The sequence below is a fragment of the Poecilia reticulata genome, chromosome 6 (genome assembly GCF_904066995.2).
Source record: "Poecilia reticulata chromosome 6, P_reticulata-male-v2, whole genome shotgun sequence".
In the NCBI taxonomy this organism is placed as follows: domain Eukaryota; kingdom Metazoa; phylum Chordata; class Actinopteri; order Cyprinodontiformes; family Poeciliidae; genus Poecilia; species Poecilia reticulata.
The window spans coordinates 6,948,485-6,963,308 of record NC_088835.1 but is presented as its reverse complement, the minus strand read 5'-3'; the positions used below and the strand labels follow the sequence as shown (position 1 = coordinate 6,963,308).

At 40.6% G+C, this 14,824-nt stretch overlaps 1 protein-coding gene across 20 annotated transcripts in view; it reads left to right on the top strand.

Annotated features, from left to right (window-relative positions):
- Positions 1-14,824, top strand: part of LOC103465968 (unconventional myosin-IXAb-like) — a 143,819-nt gene that overhangs the window by 105,714 nt on the left and 23,281 nt on the right. For all 20 annotated transcript variants that reach the window (XM_081607776.1, XM_008411207.3, XM_017305261.2 and 17 more), the window contains 4 exons: positions 8,070-8,191; positions 9,358-9,499; positions 12,082-12,277; positions 12,881-13,000. In XM_081607776.1, coding sequence (XP_081463902.1) covers positions 8,070-8,191; positions 9,358-9,499; positions 12,082-12,277; positions 12,881-13,000 — 580 coding nt within the window. The remainder of the gene's footprint in view (positions 1-8,069; positions 8,192-9,357; positions 9,500-12,081; positions 12,278-12,880; positions 13,001-14,824) is intronic.

Below are 14,824 nucleotides of genomic sequence, written 5' to 3'. Positions count from 1 at the left end.
GTATACCGAGAGATTTCAGAGAAACTGGTTGCGCTAAGGTAGACGTACAAAATGACATAATCAAAGAGTTGATTACAGCTTCTGCACACTCACGTTCCACTTTCCCCATGTTTCCGGAGGTAGAGTAGTGCATGTTCACGTTAAAAAGTGCTGACCTAAAACCAACCGAGCGTCCTTAACGAGACGTGAAACTGATGTCCACAGAGATTCTGTCTTCAGTCTGACTGATTTTGAACTTTTTTCCGAATAAGAATGAGCCAAAATCCCAGATGTACAAAGTTACTAGCGACTCGGTATTAATTCTACTTTTTACATTTTCAGGGATTTCATGGTGTCCTTCCAGTCCAGTGTACAACTTCATTTAAATCCCAATAAAACACACTGCAGCTGTACAGTGACAAAGCATGAGCTGTTTTGTGAATCCCTGTGTTTTATGCTCGTGAAGTGCCATTATCTTTCAGACCATTTGTAAATCTGTGTGTGTTTTGTTCAGAAGCGAGACAGAAAATGCCTGGGAGAGGGAACATAAATGATGATGCTGCAAGGAGATGATTGTTGATCGGCTAGCTTGTATCGCTGTAGCTGTCAGATCTTGTCTCCTTCGTGCTGAAAAGTTGATGTGCTCTGGCTAGTTGCTCTTAGCTGAAACCTGAGCGAAGAGAGCAGTAAATGAGTGTGTAAACTGTCAGTGGAGATCACAAAACTGCCAATCCGGTGCGTGCCGACAGCCGGGTCGTCTCGTTTCTGACTGTTGGCCCTCCGGCACCGCAAGCCTTATGCCTTATTACACATGCGCACACACACGCATTCCTAATCACAAACGCCGCTATTGGCATTTCTATCAAACCGGTTCAGCTACAATAAATGAGTAGTTTAGGAATAATTAGCACCCTGCTGTGCTACATTACTGGACTTTTAAACCACACTGTTGATGAACATCTGGGACCGAGTCCCGGTTTTCTGCTTTGTCTGTTACGCCGCATGCAAAGCAGAAACCAAATGCAACCTGATTTATCACCCATTCCTCTGGTGGAACGTCGTTGACTTATCGGTCTCTCTGTGCCGCTTCCTTATGATTATCTGCTTTTAATGAACCTTTCATTTGCTTTTGTTACGTGGATAAAATAAATGCGGAAAAGTGCTGCAGAAACGCTCTTTATCCACAGGTTGGTGCCCTGCATTGTTCCAGCAGAGTTCATGTTTGTTATCTTGAAATCACTGGAAGGGGTGGAGGGGCAAGTTTAACTCTGAATTTTTGGCAAGCTGCTTGTCAGCGGGTTTACGTTACAGGATGACAGTTGAGGCGGAGTGAGTGATCAGGGCCGCTCCGAGACGGGACAGTCTGGCCCCCCGATGGAGCGGGACCGGACTTGGAGTGATTTGTGTTTGTTTGAGTAAAGCTGTGCAGACGTCATCTGGATGGGAACCGACCAACGCCTTGGTCTTTTGGATTGGATGCTTCTGGCAGCGGCCACCTGTGGCTCAGCTGGAAGAATTTTTCTGGGTTCTGGTTTTAACGAACCTAACTATCGTAGCCACATGCTGTTGATTGGATTTGGCTTTCTTCGATTTTTCCATCTGTCAGAAAGAATACAGCACACAGACTGAAAAACTGACAATTTGCTGGAAAATATAACGTATTCAGAACAGCAATTAAACAAAACTGTGCTATATTTATATACAGACATGTGGCATATATGATATCCAACCATTTATGATATCCAACATGTTCAAATTCACTTAACAAATGCTGGATTTTAGGCAATAAAATGTTCATTTACTTATTTAAAAAAGGAATTATTTATTTGCATATTTTAATGTTAGGAATACTGTATCAAAACTGCTGAAAAGGTTATATCAAAAAAATGTTGACTAAGATGCATTTTTTTACCCGATTAATCGTCAGAATAATCGATTACTAGAATAATCATTAGTTGCAGCCCGACTGAGGTGCTACAGCCACTAAGTGCTGCTTACAACTTTTATTCATTTTTGGTTTTATTCAGTGATCGCCCCATAAACACATTTTACAACCTTAAAACCACAAGTTTCAATGAATTGTTTGCTTTTCACAATATTTGGTGGATGTTTAGAAAGCTTAAAGGAAATTTATTTTCAAAGTAGTTGTCATTTATGTAAACATTATAGTGCTATCAGCTTGGATTTAATTACAGGTGGAGATTTGGACTGTTTTTTTTTTTTTTAAGTTGTCTCAGTTTTGCGTCGTTTTTGGGCTGGAAACTGTCGGATCTAACGGACCCTGGTGGGCCGCCGCCTCTTGGTAGGTTTTCCGTTGTGCCAGTTTTGCTTCCACTCCACAATTACGCCCTACGTTTTGTCTCTCTATTCCATAAAATCCCAACGAAGACCATTGAGATGTGTGGTTGCCATGGCAACCCATGGACAAAGCAACCCTGTACCAGGCACTGGATGTAGAGACTTGCCTCTCCATCCAGTCTGCCACCGTTGTAATTTGTGGCTTTCTTCTGTCAACAAAGCGTCCTTAATATTGGGGAAAAATCTGCTTTCTGTCAGGATTCAAAAAAAAAAAAGATTTTGAGCATCAATCGAGGGCATTTCTTTCTTTTTCTTTTTTATCCTCCTCTGGGCCCAACTCCACTCCAGCCAACCAGTTTTCCTTATCAGCGCCGAATGTTTTTTTTTTCGGAACAGCAGCCAAAGCTAACAGCACCTGACCCGCCCCGGCCCTCAGCCCGGCCGGGAGTGTTTACGCTCAACGTGCCAATCAGGGCCGGATCGCTTGTCTTTGTTTTGATGATGTATCAGTTTAAGAAAACACACGTTTTGCCGCCGCCTTAGGCAAATACAGTGTGGTGTTTAGCCTGCGAGATATCACACTGACTCACTGAAATACAAACCATCTGGCTGTTAGGGCCGCCGCTGCTGCCACGGTTACGCAATAATGTGTTTGGGAGTTTTTTTTATTTATTCTAATAACAATTAAAGCGATTAGATTTCACGCGGCGCAGTTGGCCTTTGAACTCTACTTGCCTTTTCTTTAGCTTTCCTACATTCACAATAGAGACCCTCTTCTCCCGATTCGCCCAATGAAAACAAACTCCTGCTTGATGACAGACGGGCATCGAAGGAGGTTAATGTAGAGATCAAACACAAGCCAGTCAGCCTTCCTCACCTCCACACTGAAGGCATTGGGCCAAACACGATTCATGCTTCCCAGAGCGCCGCACCGTGTTACGCACCCACGAAAGCTGACTAATGGACTGGGGGACGGCTGCACATCCAAACCCTGACGTTGGCCGACCACAACACGACTCCCTGCTTCCTTTGGCGTAGCGGGACCCTGTAGGGATTTTTTATTATTATTATTATTATTATTATTATTATTATTATTATCACTGCTTGCAGATTGGGATTTGCTTTGGGATTTCTGAGCCTGCCTTCCTATGCGTCAAGTCTCTCAGTTCACACAGTATGGTGGACGTATTCATTCTAACGTTTTAAGGAAAAGGCACAGACATGTGCGGAGTACATTGAAATTACAAAAACAAATTCACAGATTTAAAAAAAAAAAAACTCAGATTTTTGGTTAAAATGAGGCAGTTTTTGGCTATATTGAAATTGATTCAATAGACACTTTTTCCACATCACGAATTATGTGACCTACAGCCCCGTTGCAACCTTTGCTCAAACAAATCCAAATCAAATGAACAGCTTGTTACCAGGCCTTAGCCAAACTTGTTAGCATAGTGAAGACATAACTCAAATCATTTAAGACCAAATCAGCAATGTTCAAGATATTTCTAATGGCTTTCTTGCTTTGAATGCCCATTAGCTGTACGCTGTGCAAAAGTAACGTTGACCAGTGGGTCGCTCCCTTTAAAACTGAGTATGTTGAAACTTGAAAGGAAAGGCAGAGTTAGCATTTTAAGCTAGCTTTAACATCCTATTTTAACGACCAGAAATCCTAACAGCACTGTCAGGAATGCAGCTCTTCAGGAAGGATAGAAGCATTCTCAAATTCTGCATGTTCCCTATAGCGCCGCATTTATGAAATGGCTATATAGCTTTCTTGCTAGGTGCTGAAAGTCTCGCTCTCACATGACTGTCAGGAGGCATCCAGGAGCCAATGCGACATAGTTAGCACTACTCTGAAGAGTTCCTGCAGCTGTGCAGATTAAAACTAAAGACATGTGTAGCAGCAAGTTGATAAAAAAAATGGGGGAAAAATACAAATGTTCTCAGAATTTCTCTGATTAACTGACTTAAGCCTGTTGTAAAATCACCAGCTGACAACTGATGTGTTTTAGGAAGGGTAGAGTTTATTCTGAATAAATTAATAACTTTAAAAATCAATTAAAATTTACAATGGCATGTTGATTTGTCCAATAAATTATAAGGTTTGATAATATTCAATAGAGTTTTATCCATTAACTTGAGATGTTTCCGATGGTGAAAGCCTTTCAAACTTTAGAGAAAATTCAGAATCAAAGAGCAATCTGAATAACTCTATAAACATAAGAGTTGTGTTTTAGAGCAAAATCTCCGTATTTAGATGTCCAGCATGTTTGATTTAACCTTTCTTTTGAGAAGCCTTGAGATTCAGGAATAATAAAGCTGCTTGTGTTTCTCCTCTTGTGAGGACATTCTGGGTGAGTTGGGAAAATGCCCAGCGGCTGCTTGTTTTTTGTTTTTTTTCTTGTCCATCTGGCTGCATGTTGGTCATTTGCTCTCCAGTGGAAGCAGCATTATTGCTTTCATCAGGCTTCCGATTTTTGACTTGCTTAATTAAGCTTTATCTGGGCTAGTCGAAGTGAAACCCAATCAGAGGGTTTGAAAAGTTCAAACGCTTGTTTGAACCTTTAATAAAAGTCTGTGTTAAAATCTATAGTATTTAGCAGGGTTACAATAATTTTGTTTTTTCATTATAGTTTAATTTTAGTTTGTAAGTTTTTGTTTATCTAATTCAGTTGGTTCTAGTTAGCTTGCAGAGTGTATTTGCTAGCTTTTCTTAGCCCTTGTCATTATGAGTCCTTGTTAATAACTAAAACATAAACTTGAGTTGGTCAGCTGAGGAAGAGCAAAGAGCTTAAAGACGAAAATTTAAGGTTGGTTCATGTCTGCAATGTTTTTAACGCCTCCGTCCGTCCGGGACTCATCGGACTCGCTCCGCGTTGGACGCCATAACAACGCGCGAGTCTTTCTGCTGTTGAGTCGAAGCGTAACCGAACCACGGTCTCCAAATGCCTCGCGCACTGAGTCACAGCCGGGTCGGCCTGTTTACGTTAGCGTGCTGCGTGCTCTGCAATAAAACGTGAAAACGTGTGTGTGTGTGTGTGTGTGTGTGTGTGTGTGTGTGTGTCCATCAGCGTGTCTGCAGTTAATTGTCTCCCTCGCTCTCTCTCTGTCTCTCTCTCTCTTTGAGTCAACACGTGTGTACACACAGTGTCTCCCAGACACAACAAATTTCACCAGCTGAACACCGTCAGGCATCGCCGAGCTCTCGCCTTGATGTGGTTTAAGCAAGAGCACACGCATGCAGCTTTTTTTATGGTTCTGTTTTCACTGAGTATGATGTACTGCGACCTCTGTTTGAAACATAAGAACTCCACATGTTCCGAATGCTCCGTCAGTGATTCATTAAATAGATGGTAAAAAATAATAAAAATGCCGGGGCAGATGCATCGGATATACCTTAAATATTACCCTGCTGTTTCAGTTTTAATTATTAGGTGGCACATGTTGCGGATGGTTGTCATACTTTCTTTTACTGCCCTGAAACTGGTTCGGCTTGTATTTCACACACACGCACACACACACACACACACACACACACACACACACACACACACACACACACACACATTTCTGCTCTATTCCTGTGCAAGCTTATTTTTTCCAGGCCGCATCACTCATTAGCTATTCTTTCTTGCGAGCTAAATAAAGTAACCACTGCGTGTTTGGAGAGACAAAAATACCCCAAACAAATGCATCACCAAATGCACCGAGCAAATTCATGTTCTGCAGCATTTTGTTTTCTCTCCCTGCTGAAGTGGAAGGATGTGCTGTAGCGCCATCTATGACTATTTGTGAAATGTTGACCAAAAAAAGAGAGAGAACATAAATAAATGTAGGTTGTATATGTAACTGTAAAATGTCCTGCTGAGCTTATTGGGTGGTGGTCATTTATTGTATCATTTATCGTGATATATTATTTAGATTTATCGTCGTCACAATAAATTCCAGTTAATGTTTAAACCCTACAACACTGTCCATGTTGTTAGTTTTACTGTTTTCTTCATTGTTTGCATCATTAGAAAATGTAATTAAATGCAGATACTCTGCGCTGTTTTTTTATGACTGGTGACCTAAAGAAGTGTACCGTATTACAAAAGGGAATGTTTTTCAAGAGCAGTATTTGTGTGTTCGGGGCTGTGATCGCTGTCATGCAGTCACAGTTAGTCTAGTTACCTAAACAAAAAGTAATTTAGTTTTTTTTCATTACCACATAAGTGTCAAAATATTGTGATAAAACTTTTAAACCCATCCTAGCTCTCACTTCTAGTTCACTTGTTAATTTGTGTTCAGGTAGTAGCCATGTCCAGGTTTAGAAAGAAACCTTCCGCACATCTTTGTCTTTCCCTCTTTGTTGAGCATCTACGGGCAACAATGATTTTGATAAAATCAAAAACAAAAACTTTACCTTTATTTGGGCCTCTTGCAATTTTCTAAGAGATATTATTTCTTCACATAAGAAGAATGAATGCATTTTACCTCAATTTAAGGTTTTATTTTGAGCTTAGCGCTCATTCAGGGCCCGGATTTATTGGAGCTGAAAAATTTACAATTAGCTGTTTTTTAGATTTTTAAGGGTTTTTTAAAATATATTTTCTGTTGATTATCCTGATAGCAGTTCCCCCCTCAGCTCACTGCCTCGCTACCGCTGATCGTTTTGAGCTAGCCTGGTCTTGGTTTCTGTCAGCCGTCCACTGTGACCGGTGAGCTGCGGGAGCAAGAACTGTTTACATGCCTCTGTCAAATGTGCCTGAACACACCATCCTCGCTTGCAGAGGGAAACTTAACACACAATCCAACCCACACATTTTCATTCCTCCCTTACTTCATGTCCAAACTGAAGGAGTCTGTGTCTCTTTCCTCACTGGGGACAATACGAGGACATGACCAGAGCTGGACCGGTCTCCTGAGGAAAATAGCTCTGCGGGTCGCTTTGCTGCAGGGCCTTTTAAATGGTTCTGATTTGGGATTTTCGGTGCAATGAAATCTTTTTCTCTCTCTCTCTCTCTCTCTCTCTCTCTCTCTCTCTCTGGGTTTTAGGTTTGATACCATGGAAAGAATACATAGATATGAAACATTTTTACTACTGTTACTTGCTGTTGTCATAGTCATTGTCTCGGGCACTGACTTGAAGCTATTTGAATCTGCTTTAGTAAATATCCATGGTGGCCACCGCTAACTAAAACATTAGCTGCGCTAAATCTAAAGCACCAATCATAGAGATTAGTTCAGCTAACGCTAAAGCGCTGCGCCGATATGGTATCTAGCTAAAGTCCTAACTTCTATCTTCTCTTGAGAGACTGCAGTCCTTGAGCGCCACTTTAATTTTGACATTATAATTTACGTTTCACAAAGGCCTTATTTGTTGTATGTATATTTATATACTATGTTTTATTTTGTTTCTGTACAGTCGTTAAAGGAAACTCCAATACACAAGGCAAACTTTATTCAACAAAGTTTACAAAACAGCTGGGAATATTAGTTAATTAGAATATATGGAAAAAACATTTTAAGGGAAGCTATGTGCTAATGTTTTCAAAGTTAGCAAAAACGCTAATCAAAAAATTTGCTAAGCTACTAGTGTATTAGTGGATTAGCGTAGGTGTGCCCACCACTGGTATACCAAGAAAGAACTGCCAAGTGAAACGTATAACCTGGGAAATTGTCTTTAATATCTCCATAGCGACCAGGTAATGACATCATGATAATCAGTTACCAGGTTATTCACATCTACTTTAATCTTCATTACTTTATGTTTTTCATTAATGGAGGTCATTTGTCGCTTTTGTTTCCAGGAGGAGTACCGGGCTGAGGGCATCACGTGGCACAACATCGACTACAGCGACAACAGCGGCTGCCTCAACCTCATCAGCAAGAAACCCACGGCTCTGTTCCACCTGCTGGACGAGGAGTGCAAGTATGTCTCAGCACTGGAGTCAATTCTCATTCAGTCAATGTGAAAACAGTGGAGGGGTTTAAACATCAGGATCTGGGCTTTACTGGAGGGCAAGGTTATTGAGAAACATTGAAGTGATTGTCAGAAAGAGCAGGAGCTTCTTAAAGAGACGGAAGACCAATTTCAAGGCATTCAAGGCAAAGTTACATTTCTTTTAGCTCATGTTTGATATATAAACAGAATAATTCTGCAACTGAAGGTAACATAGTTGTTTTTTTGTGCTATAAAATGGCACTGTGCTTTACACCACCCCTTTAATACACGTGTGCTTCAAACCATTAAACTGCCTATTTTTTTGTTGTTGTTCAGGTTAGATTTTGACAGGTTTAGAACCTGATAAAGGCAATATTGTTTTCATAATGTCCTGATAGGTAAACCTTCGAATTAAATAAAGGTGTACTTTTGATCTTACGCAAACTGTGATGTGCATTTGCATTCAGCCCCATGATTCAGGTCTTGTATGACTATGTCTAACTCAGCAAGCTTCTTGCTAACAGATTATAGGGAGAGAAGGGGAGATGCTTAGAGATCTCATCACTCACAGTTAGTGAAGCTAGCAGGGGTCCGGGGCCTCTTGAGAGACGGATTAGGTTACCGCCATGTGGGGGTGGGCAGGTGGGGACCAGACTTTTCAACCCCTGAGAATATTCTTTAACCTGCAGTGTTTTTACGAGGTGACGGGAGGAGAGGTTTAGATGATATGAAACGTCTCCTGGAATGTTGACCCAGCCAGCAAAAGGTTTGTAGCGGATGGTAAATGCCCATGAATCAAAGGTGAAACCACCAAAGAAGAATGTGCAAAAAAGGGGGGACTGGTTAGATTTGGGCCACAAGGGCGAGTTTGTGGCAGAATATTTTCCTTGCATGTTTGAGGAATGAAGTTTTCTGAATCCGCATTAGGTATTCCTTCTTTTGATTTGAGCTCCCGTTGAAAGCTGCAGGGTATAATGCTCCGCCGGTCAAAAGCAGATGAAACATGAACCTGAGCAAACATTGACTGTAGGTTGAGGTTGAGGGAGCTACCGTATGTTGCCTTAAAATTTTTCTGTTTGTTCCAATTGTTCGACGCTCTCGAGGCTTTGAGCTTAGCCGCGGCAGAGATTACACGTTAAAAACTGTCTGTGTAGTTTCCCCCAGGCCTCCAATCAGACCTTGCTGGACAAGTTCAAGCGTCAACATGAAGGAAACAGCTACATCGAGTTCCCCGCCGTCATGGAGCCCGCCTTCATCATCAGACACTACGCTGGTAAAGTCAAGTATGGAGTTAAGGTGAGATGTCTTCGACTGAGCACAGCGCCGTCCACGCTTCCTGGTTTCCCTGGTAATGTAGTCTAAAAATCACAAAATAGATCAATTGAGTCCTTTATGTTTTTGGCTCTATAGCTTTTTAGAAGTAATAGGATGTACAGGGTATCTGCAGATTTCAGAAGTCAAATTTAAGACTGAAAAAAATATATAAACATAGGAATGGTTGGGAGATCCAGCTGTATAACAATCAGGAATAGCAAACATTGTAACATTTCTGGGCCGTGTTTGTGGTCTTTAAGGCTCTTTTCACACAGCCTCAACCCGTGTAGCATCTATCTTAAATGTTTTTTTGCACAGAATGCACCTGTGCAAGTGTTGGTAACAGAAGTGAGCTAGTGGAATAAACAAACGCCATCCAGCTAACTGGCGATACATTTGCATGATAGATTTAAAAAAAAGCTAGCTAGCTAGCAAGGATATATTAGCAGCTAGTTGGTGGTAGCAGCAACCACCTGCAGTCAGAGAACGTAATGAAGATGTCAGAGTGTGATTCAAAACTTTTGCCTCATAGAAAGCATGACAAAATGTAAGACTTGTTATTAATGTATTTTATGGCTAACTGGCAATGTATTTTAATTGAAGACATTTTAAGGCCTTAATTTTAGATGCACAAATTTGAAACTTTTTAAGGATACTCAAATTTTCTAAGCAGTCCTTCTGATTTAAGTTTGGGGACTGAGGTTTTTTGTCCACTGAAGCATTTCTGTGTTGGTTTGCTGTATGTTTAAGTTATTATCCAGCGGACAGACTCGGTGACGACCCGTTTTTAGTTTTATGACCAGATTTTTATTTCAGGTCTCCCACTACTTTATCTTTATGCTGTGTCAAAGTGCCCAGGGCCTTTGTAAGAAAATGAGCTAAAATATGGAGTATTTGAGGAAAAATGTTTCAGTTGCCATCTTTGTCACAAATGTGACACTTGTAAGAATAATTGTATCTAAACATTTTTTCACCACTTAAAAGATAATTTTTATTCCATTTTTTTCAATGTGATATATATAGCACAGTATAATTACCGGTGATGTCAATATTTTATTATTTGTGTTGGTAGTTTCAAACCGTTTCAGTGCAGCTGTCCTGTGTGAAGGTTTTTAGCTGCTTTCAGAATGGGGAAGCCTTTCATTGCCAAAACAGTGATGAGATGCATCCAAGAAATGTGTGAGAGAGGAGGAAAAGAAACACATTGAGGGTTTTTATTTATTTTTTATATATCTTTTCTATTTTTGTTTACCTAGATTCAGGATTCGGTAATTTGCTACTATCTCTAAACTGTCCTAAATATCAGTGATGTCAAAATCTGAGACCCTAACATCCTGAATAAGTAAGGTTTCCCTTCTGACACCATAAGCCTCCAACAATAAAGCCATGGGCTAAAATGTAAGCGCAGAAAGCAGCACCACTTCTACTTGGAACGCTGTCGGCCTGTTTTTGTGGGCAGATCTAATTCTCGGTTTCCCAGCTGTGCACTGATAAGAAGCACATGTGCTGGAGCGGGCTGAGCGGATTGTTGTTTGACCGTATGATAGAAATCCATAACAGCTGGTTATCGCGGCTGTGGAGAAGGAGTCGTCTGCTGAGGGCTCCGGCGGTGAATCGAATGTGACGCCGAGCTGACTTCCATCCCTATAGGAGGGAATCGTTTTATTAGAAAAAGATTTGAAACCTACCTGTGTTATCAGACAGAAGGCTTCAGCTATATTTTGTTTAATTTACAGCCTTGGTTGTTTGGTCATGAATCGAATCAGATTCTTCTGGAAACCTCGTTCATTTGCTGTAAACTTGACATTTGCTCAATAAAGTTTCTTAGGGGAATAAAAGAATGGAGGAGGGGGAAACTGAGCTTCTGCCTTCAACCACTTCAACTTAAGAGCATGAATATGTAAGCGTCTAGCTTATCTGGACAATTCATAGCAGGCTATAACCAAAGCTTCAACACAAATGTTGAACTTTATTCTATTGAAAGTGTACAAAACATCCAGGTAAATTAGCGCTTTGGAGTTTTGGGGTGGCTAAGTGCGCTAACATTTTCAAAGTTAGCAAAAGTGCTAAACGCAGTGCTGGTTTTCAGTACACATAACATTTTTCATATTGGTTGAAAAATTGACATTTTAGTCTCATTTGATCACAGCATCCTCTTTTTTTAATGGTATATCTGTATTGAGGTGAATATTAAAGAGTTTTCTTTACCTCATGCTCTAAATGTTAAGTGAAAGGAACAGATATAGGAGTAGTTCGGTATGCTGTGAAAGAACCAAAGCGGCACAACTATTCTTTTAACTCTGCAATTCCTTCCCCTTAATTATGAAGAAATATTTGGCCGTGAGTAGTTGTAAACTGTGCTGCCAAATGTTTTTGTGAAATGCTTACCAAACAGTAAAAACGGTTGCCATTGTTTTTTTTTTGCGATAATCAGGCTGTAAGGTTTTGTGTTGTAACATAATTTTTCTTGTTTTCACAGCAAAACTTGTGCTTTAAAAGTGAAAAAGACCAACTGGATAATTAGCCTCCGTGTTGCTAACATGCTCTTGCTCCGTTTCGTTCAGGACTTCAGGGAGAAGAACACTGACCACATGAGGCCCGACATCGTTGCCTTGTTGAAGAGCAGCAAGAACGCCTTCATCTGCGGCCTGATGGGGATCGACCCGGTGGCAACCTTCCGCTGGGCCGTGTTGCGGGCCTACTTCAGAGCCGTTGTGGCTTTCAGGGAGGCCGGCCGCAGACACACCCACAAAAAAACAGGTGAGCCACAGTCGACTGTGGATGAGCTAGAGCTTATTAAAAAACAAAAAGGATTCATTATATAAGTTATTGATAGGAATTACAGTCATTAGTATCCTATATCTATGGTTTTATCAAGCGAGCAGTTTATGCATGTTTTGCGTAGCTAACCTTTGTTTTAAATGTTTTCTTTAATACAAATTGTTTTGTTTTGTTTTTTATTAAAGTGATTCATTAAAATAACGTTCAGAAACCCGTTTGTACAGAGGAAAGCTGCACAGAAAGCAGCCGAAACGCTAGTCAATAAACTGTACGACATTCAAATCAAAGTGCTGTGTTTGAAAACTTGATCTTAAAAAACTAACTTGGAATGGGTGTGAAATGCGTCTTAGGTGCTGTTAATCAACAAGTCATATCAAAATGGAGAGAAAACATGCTAATGTTAGCCTAGCATTTCAGAAAACTACTTCACATGAAAACACGAGAACAGAAGTGGGTTTATTGATGCTCTGTGTTGAGTCTCATGTGTTTTCAGAGACAAACAGTAAATCGATGTGTGTTTTCTGGATTCATTATTCAAAACATGTAGCCATTTAGCCTAACATTATGTATTTTGTGTTTTAGGAAATGATGCAGCTGTTCCCTGCCCTGTAGTCAAAACTGTTGACAACTTCAGCTTCATTCATCACCCGGTTCACCAGCGGAGCCTTGAGATCCTTCAGAGATGTAAAGATGAAAAATACAGTAAGTTGAAAGTAAAAATGACCCCTGTTGTTTTCACTAAACTAGGAAATAACATTTATATAAACAGCCTCGTTAACAGAATGTTAATGATCTACATTAAATATATTAAGCAGACTCTCTTTACAAAGCCTATATTGCTATTTTGTTTTATCTTGGATTATTTTAAGGGAGATTTCTCACATCACACAAGTGTAGAACAGATCCGCCTCCAGTCCGAAGCTATTTACTTACAATTGAAATCCATCTAAAGTAATTGTCAAGCTACACTGGAAGAACGGTGAGAAAAATAGATTTTTTTTTTATTGCCTTCAGTCTCTCATTATTCCAGATTTATCAACAGCAGTTAATAGGAGAAGCAAATTTGAAGCCCTCTGAGTTCTGGATTCACTGACTTGCCTCGAAGCAAAGCTCGCGCCCTGTAATGCCCCCACGCACGAGTGATCGCACAAATGAGGCAAGCATTTCTTCGCCGGCGGAGGTTAATAACAAGCACAGATTTTCTGGTTATGCTCCTTCATTCGTGGGTTTAGCTGCAGTCAGAAGACGAAGCCGTGAATGCAGCTAGTTTCACTGCTTTTTGTAGCCAGGCAACACAAAATGTAAGACCCAGTGTGAAACAGAAGGATCATTAGATTTAGCTGCTTGGTTTTTTTAAATGGCTTTTAAGTATAATTTATTCATTTTCAACAGGTTTTGGGTCAGGTTCATCTCAGAAACGCTAACCCGCTTCATCCATTCTAAGACTAATTTAAATGGATTCCTTGTCTTGTTGGAACCCACATGTCAAAGTGTCAAACATCAAATTTGATCGATTTTGGAGGCAGTCTTTCAAAATCATAATTCCAATCATGCTTCCATATGCCGCCATCATCGTGCTTCACAGTTGGTAAATAATGTCTATGTCTCAAAGCCCCCTCTATAAATGCTTCTTGTCAATTTGGTTAAGTAGAAAAATCTCATCTTGTCTGGCGATCGAGCATTTCTGCCAGAAGACTTAAAAGGTTTGTCCATGTTGCTTGAAAATGTCAACGTTGGACCAGCAGCTTCTTTCTTGGTCAGCAGCCTCTCGCTCCATGTTGTTGGTCCATGTTGATGTTCAGCCGTTTCCAGTTCATGGTTGTATCAAAGCCTTGGTGGGTTCTACGCAATTGCTGAACATCCCAACTGAGTCGTTTTTGTTATTTATTTGAGGTGACCTTTTGAGTCGGGTTGAAACTTGGTCGTAATGGAGCAATGATCCCACACACACATTAACGCTGGTTTCAGAACAGACTGGACCTAGCCTGGCCGCGCTCATTTCTCATCTCCCTTCACTGCTTTGTCTGGGCTCGACTTCTACCGGGACAATCAGCGAACAGAAGGAGAAGCTGTGAACAATGATGTTGATTTTCTGCTCCGTTTTAAAATTTAAATTGTAATCTGCCTATATAGGGTTGTAGTTTGGCAATGGCATTGGAGGAAGAATGTTGGAGACGTATTATTTCTGGCATAGGTGTCGTGTTCCAACGAAGTTGTTTACAACGTACGAAAATTCCCGTAAGCCTCATTGAGCTGGGATGTTACATTAGTCATAGCTAAATGTTAGCGACTGGCTAAAAATGGATCCAATCGTTAAAAGCTTCAACAGAGTCCACACTGCCCGAAGCAATCATTTCTCAAGACCTCAATGTCAACGTAGTAGTTTCCTACTACGTCCACCTTATGGACGTCGCTCAGAACCCGAGTCCATCCCAACACATGAAGGAACTCTATTACATCTGGACAATAAATACAAAGACATGCAGCTGATTTTTCTTTTTACATGTCTTTGAACTTGTTTGGCAT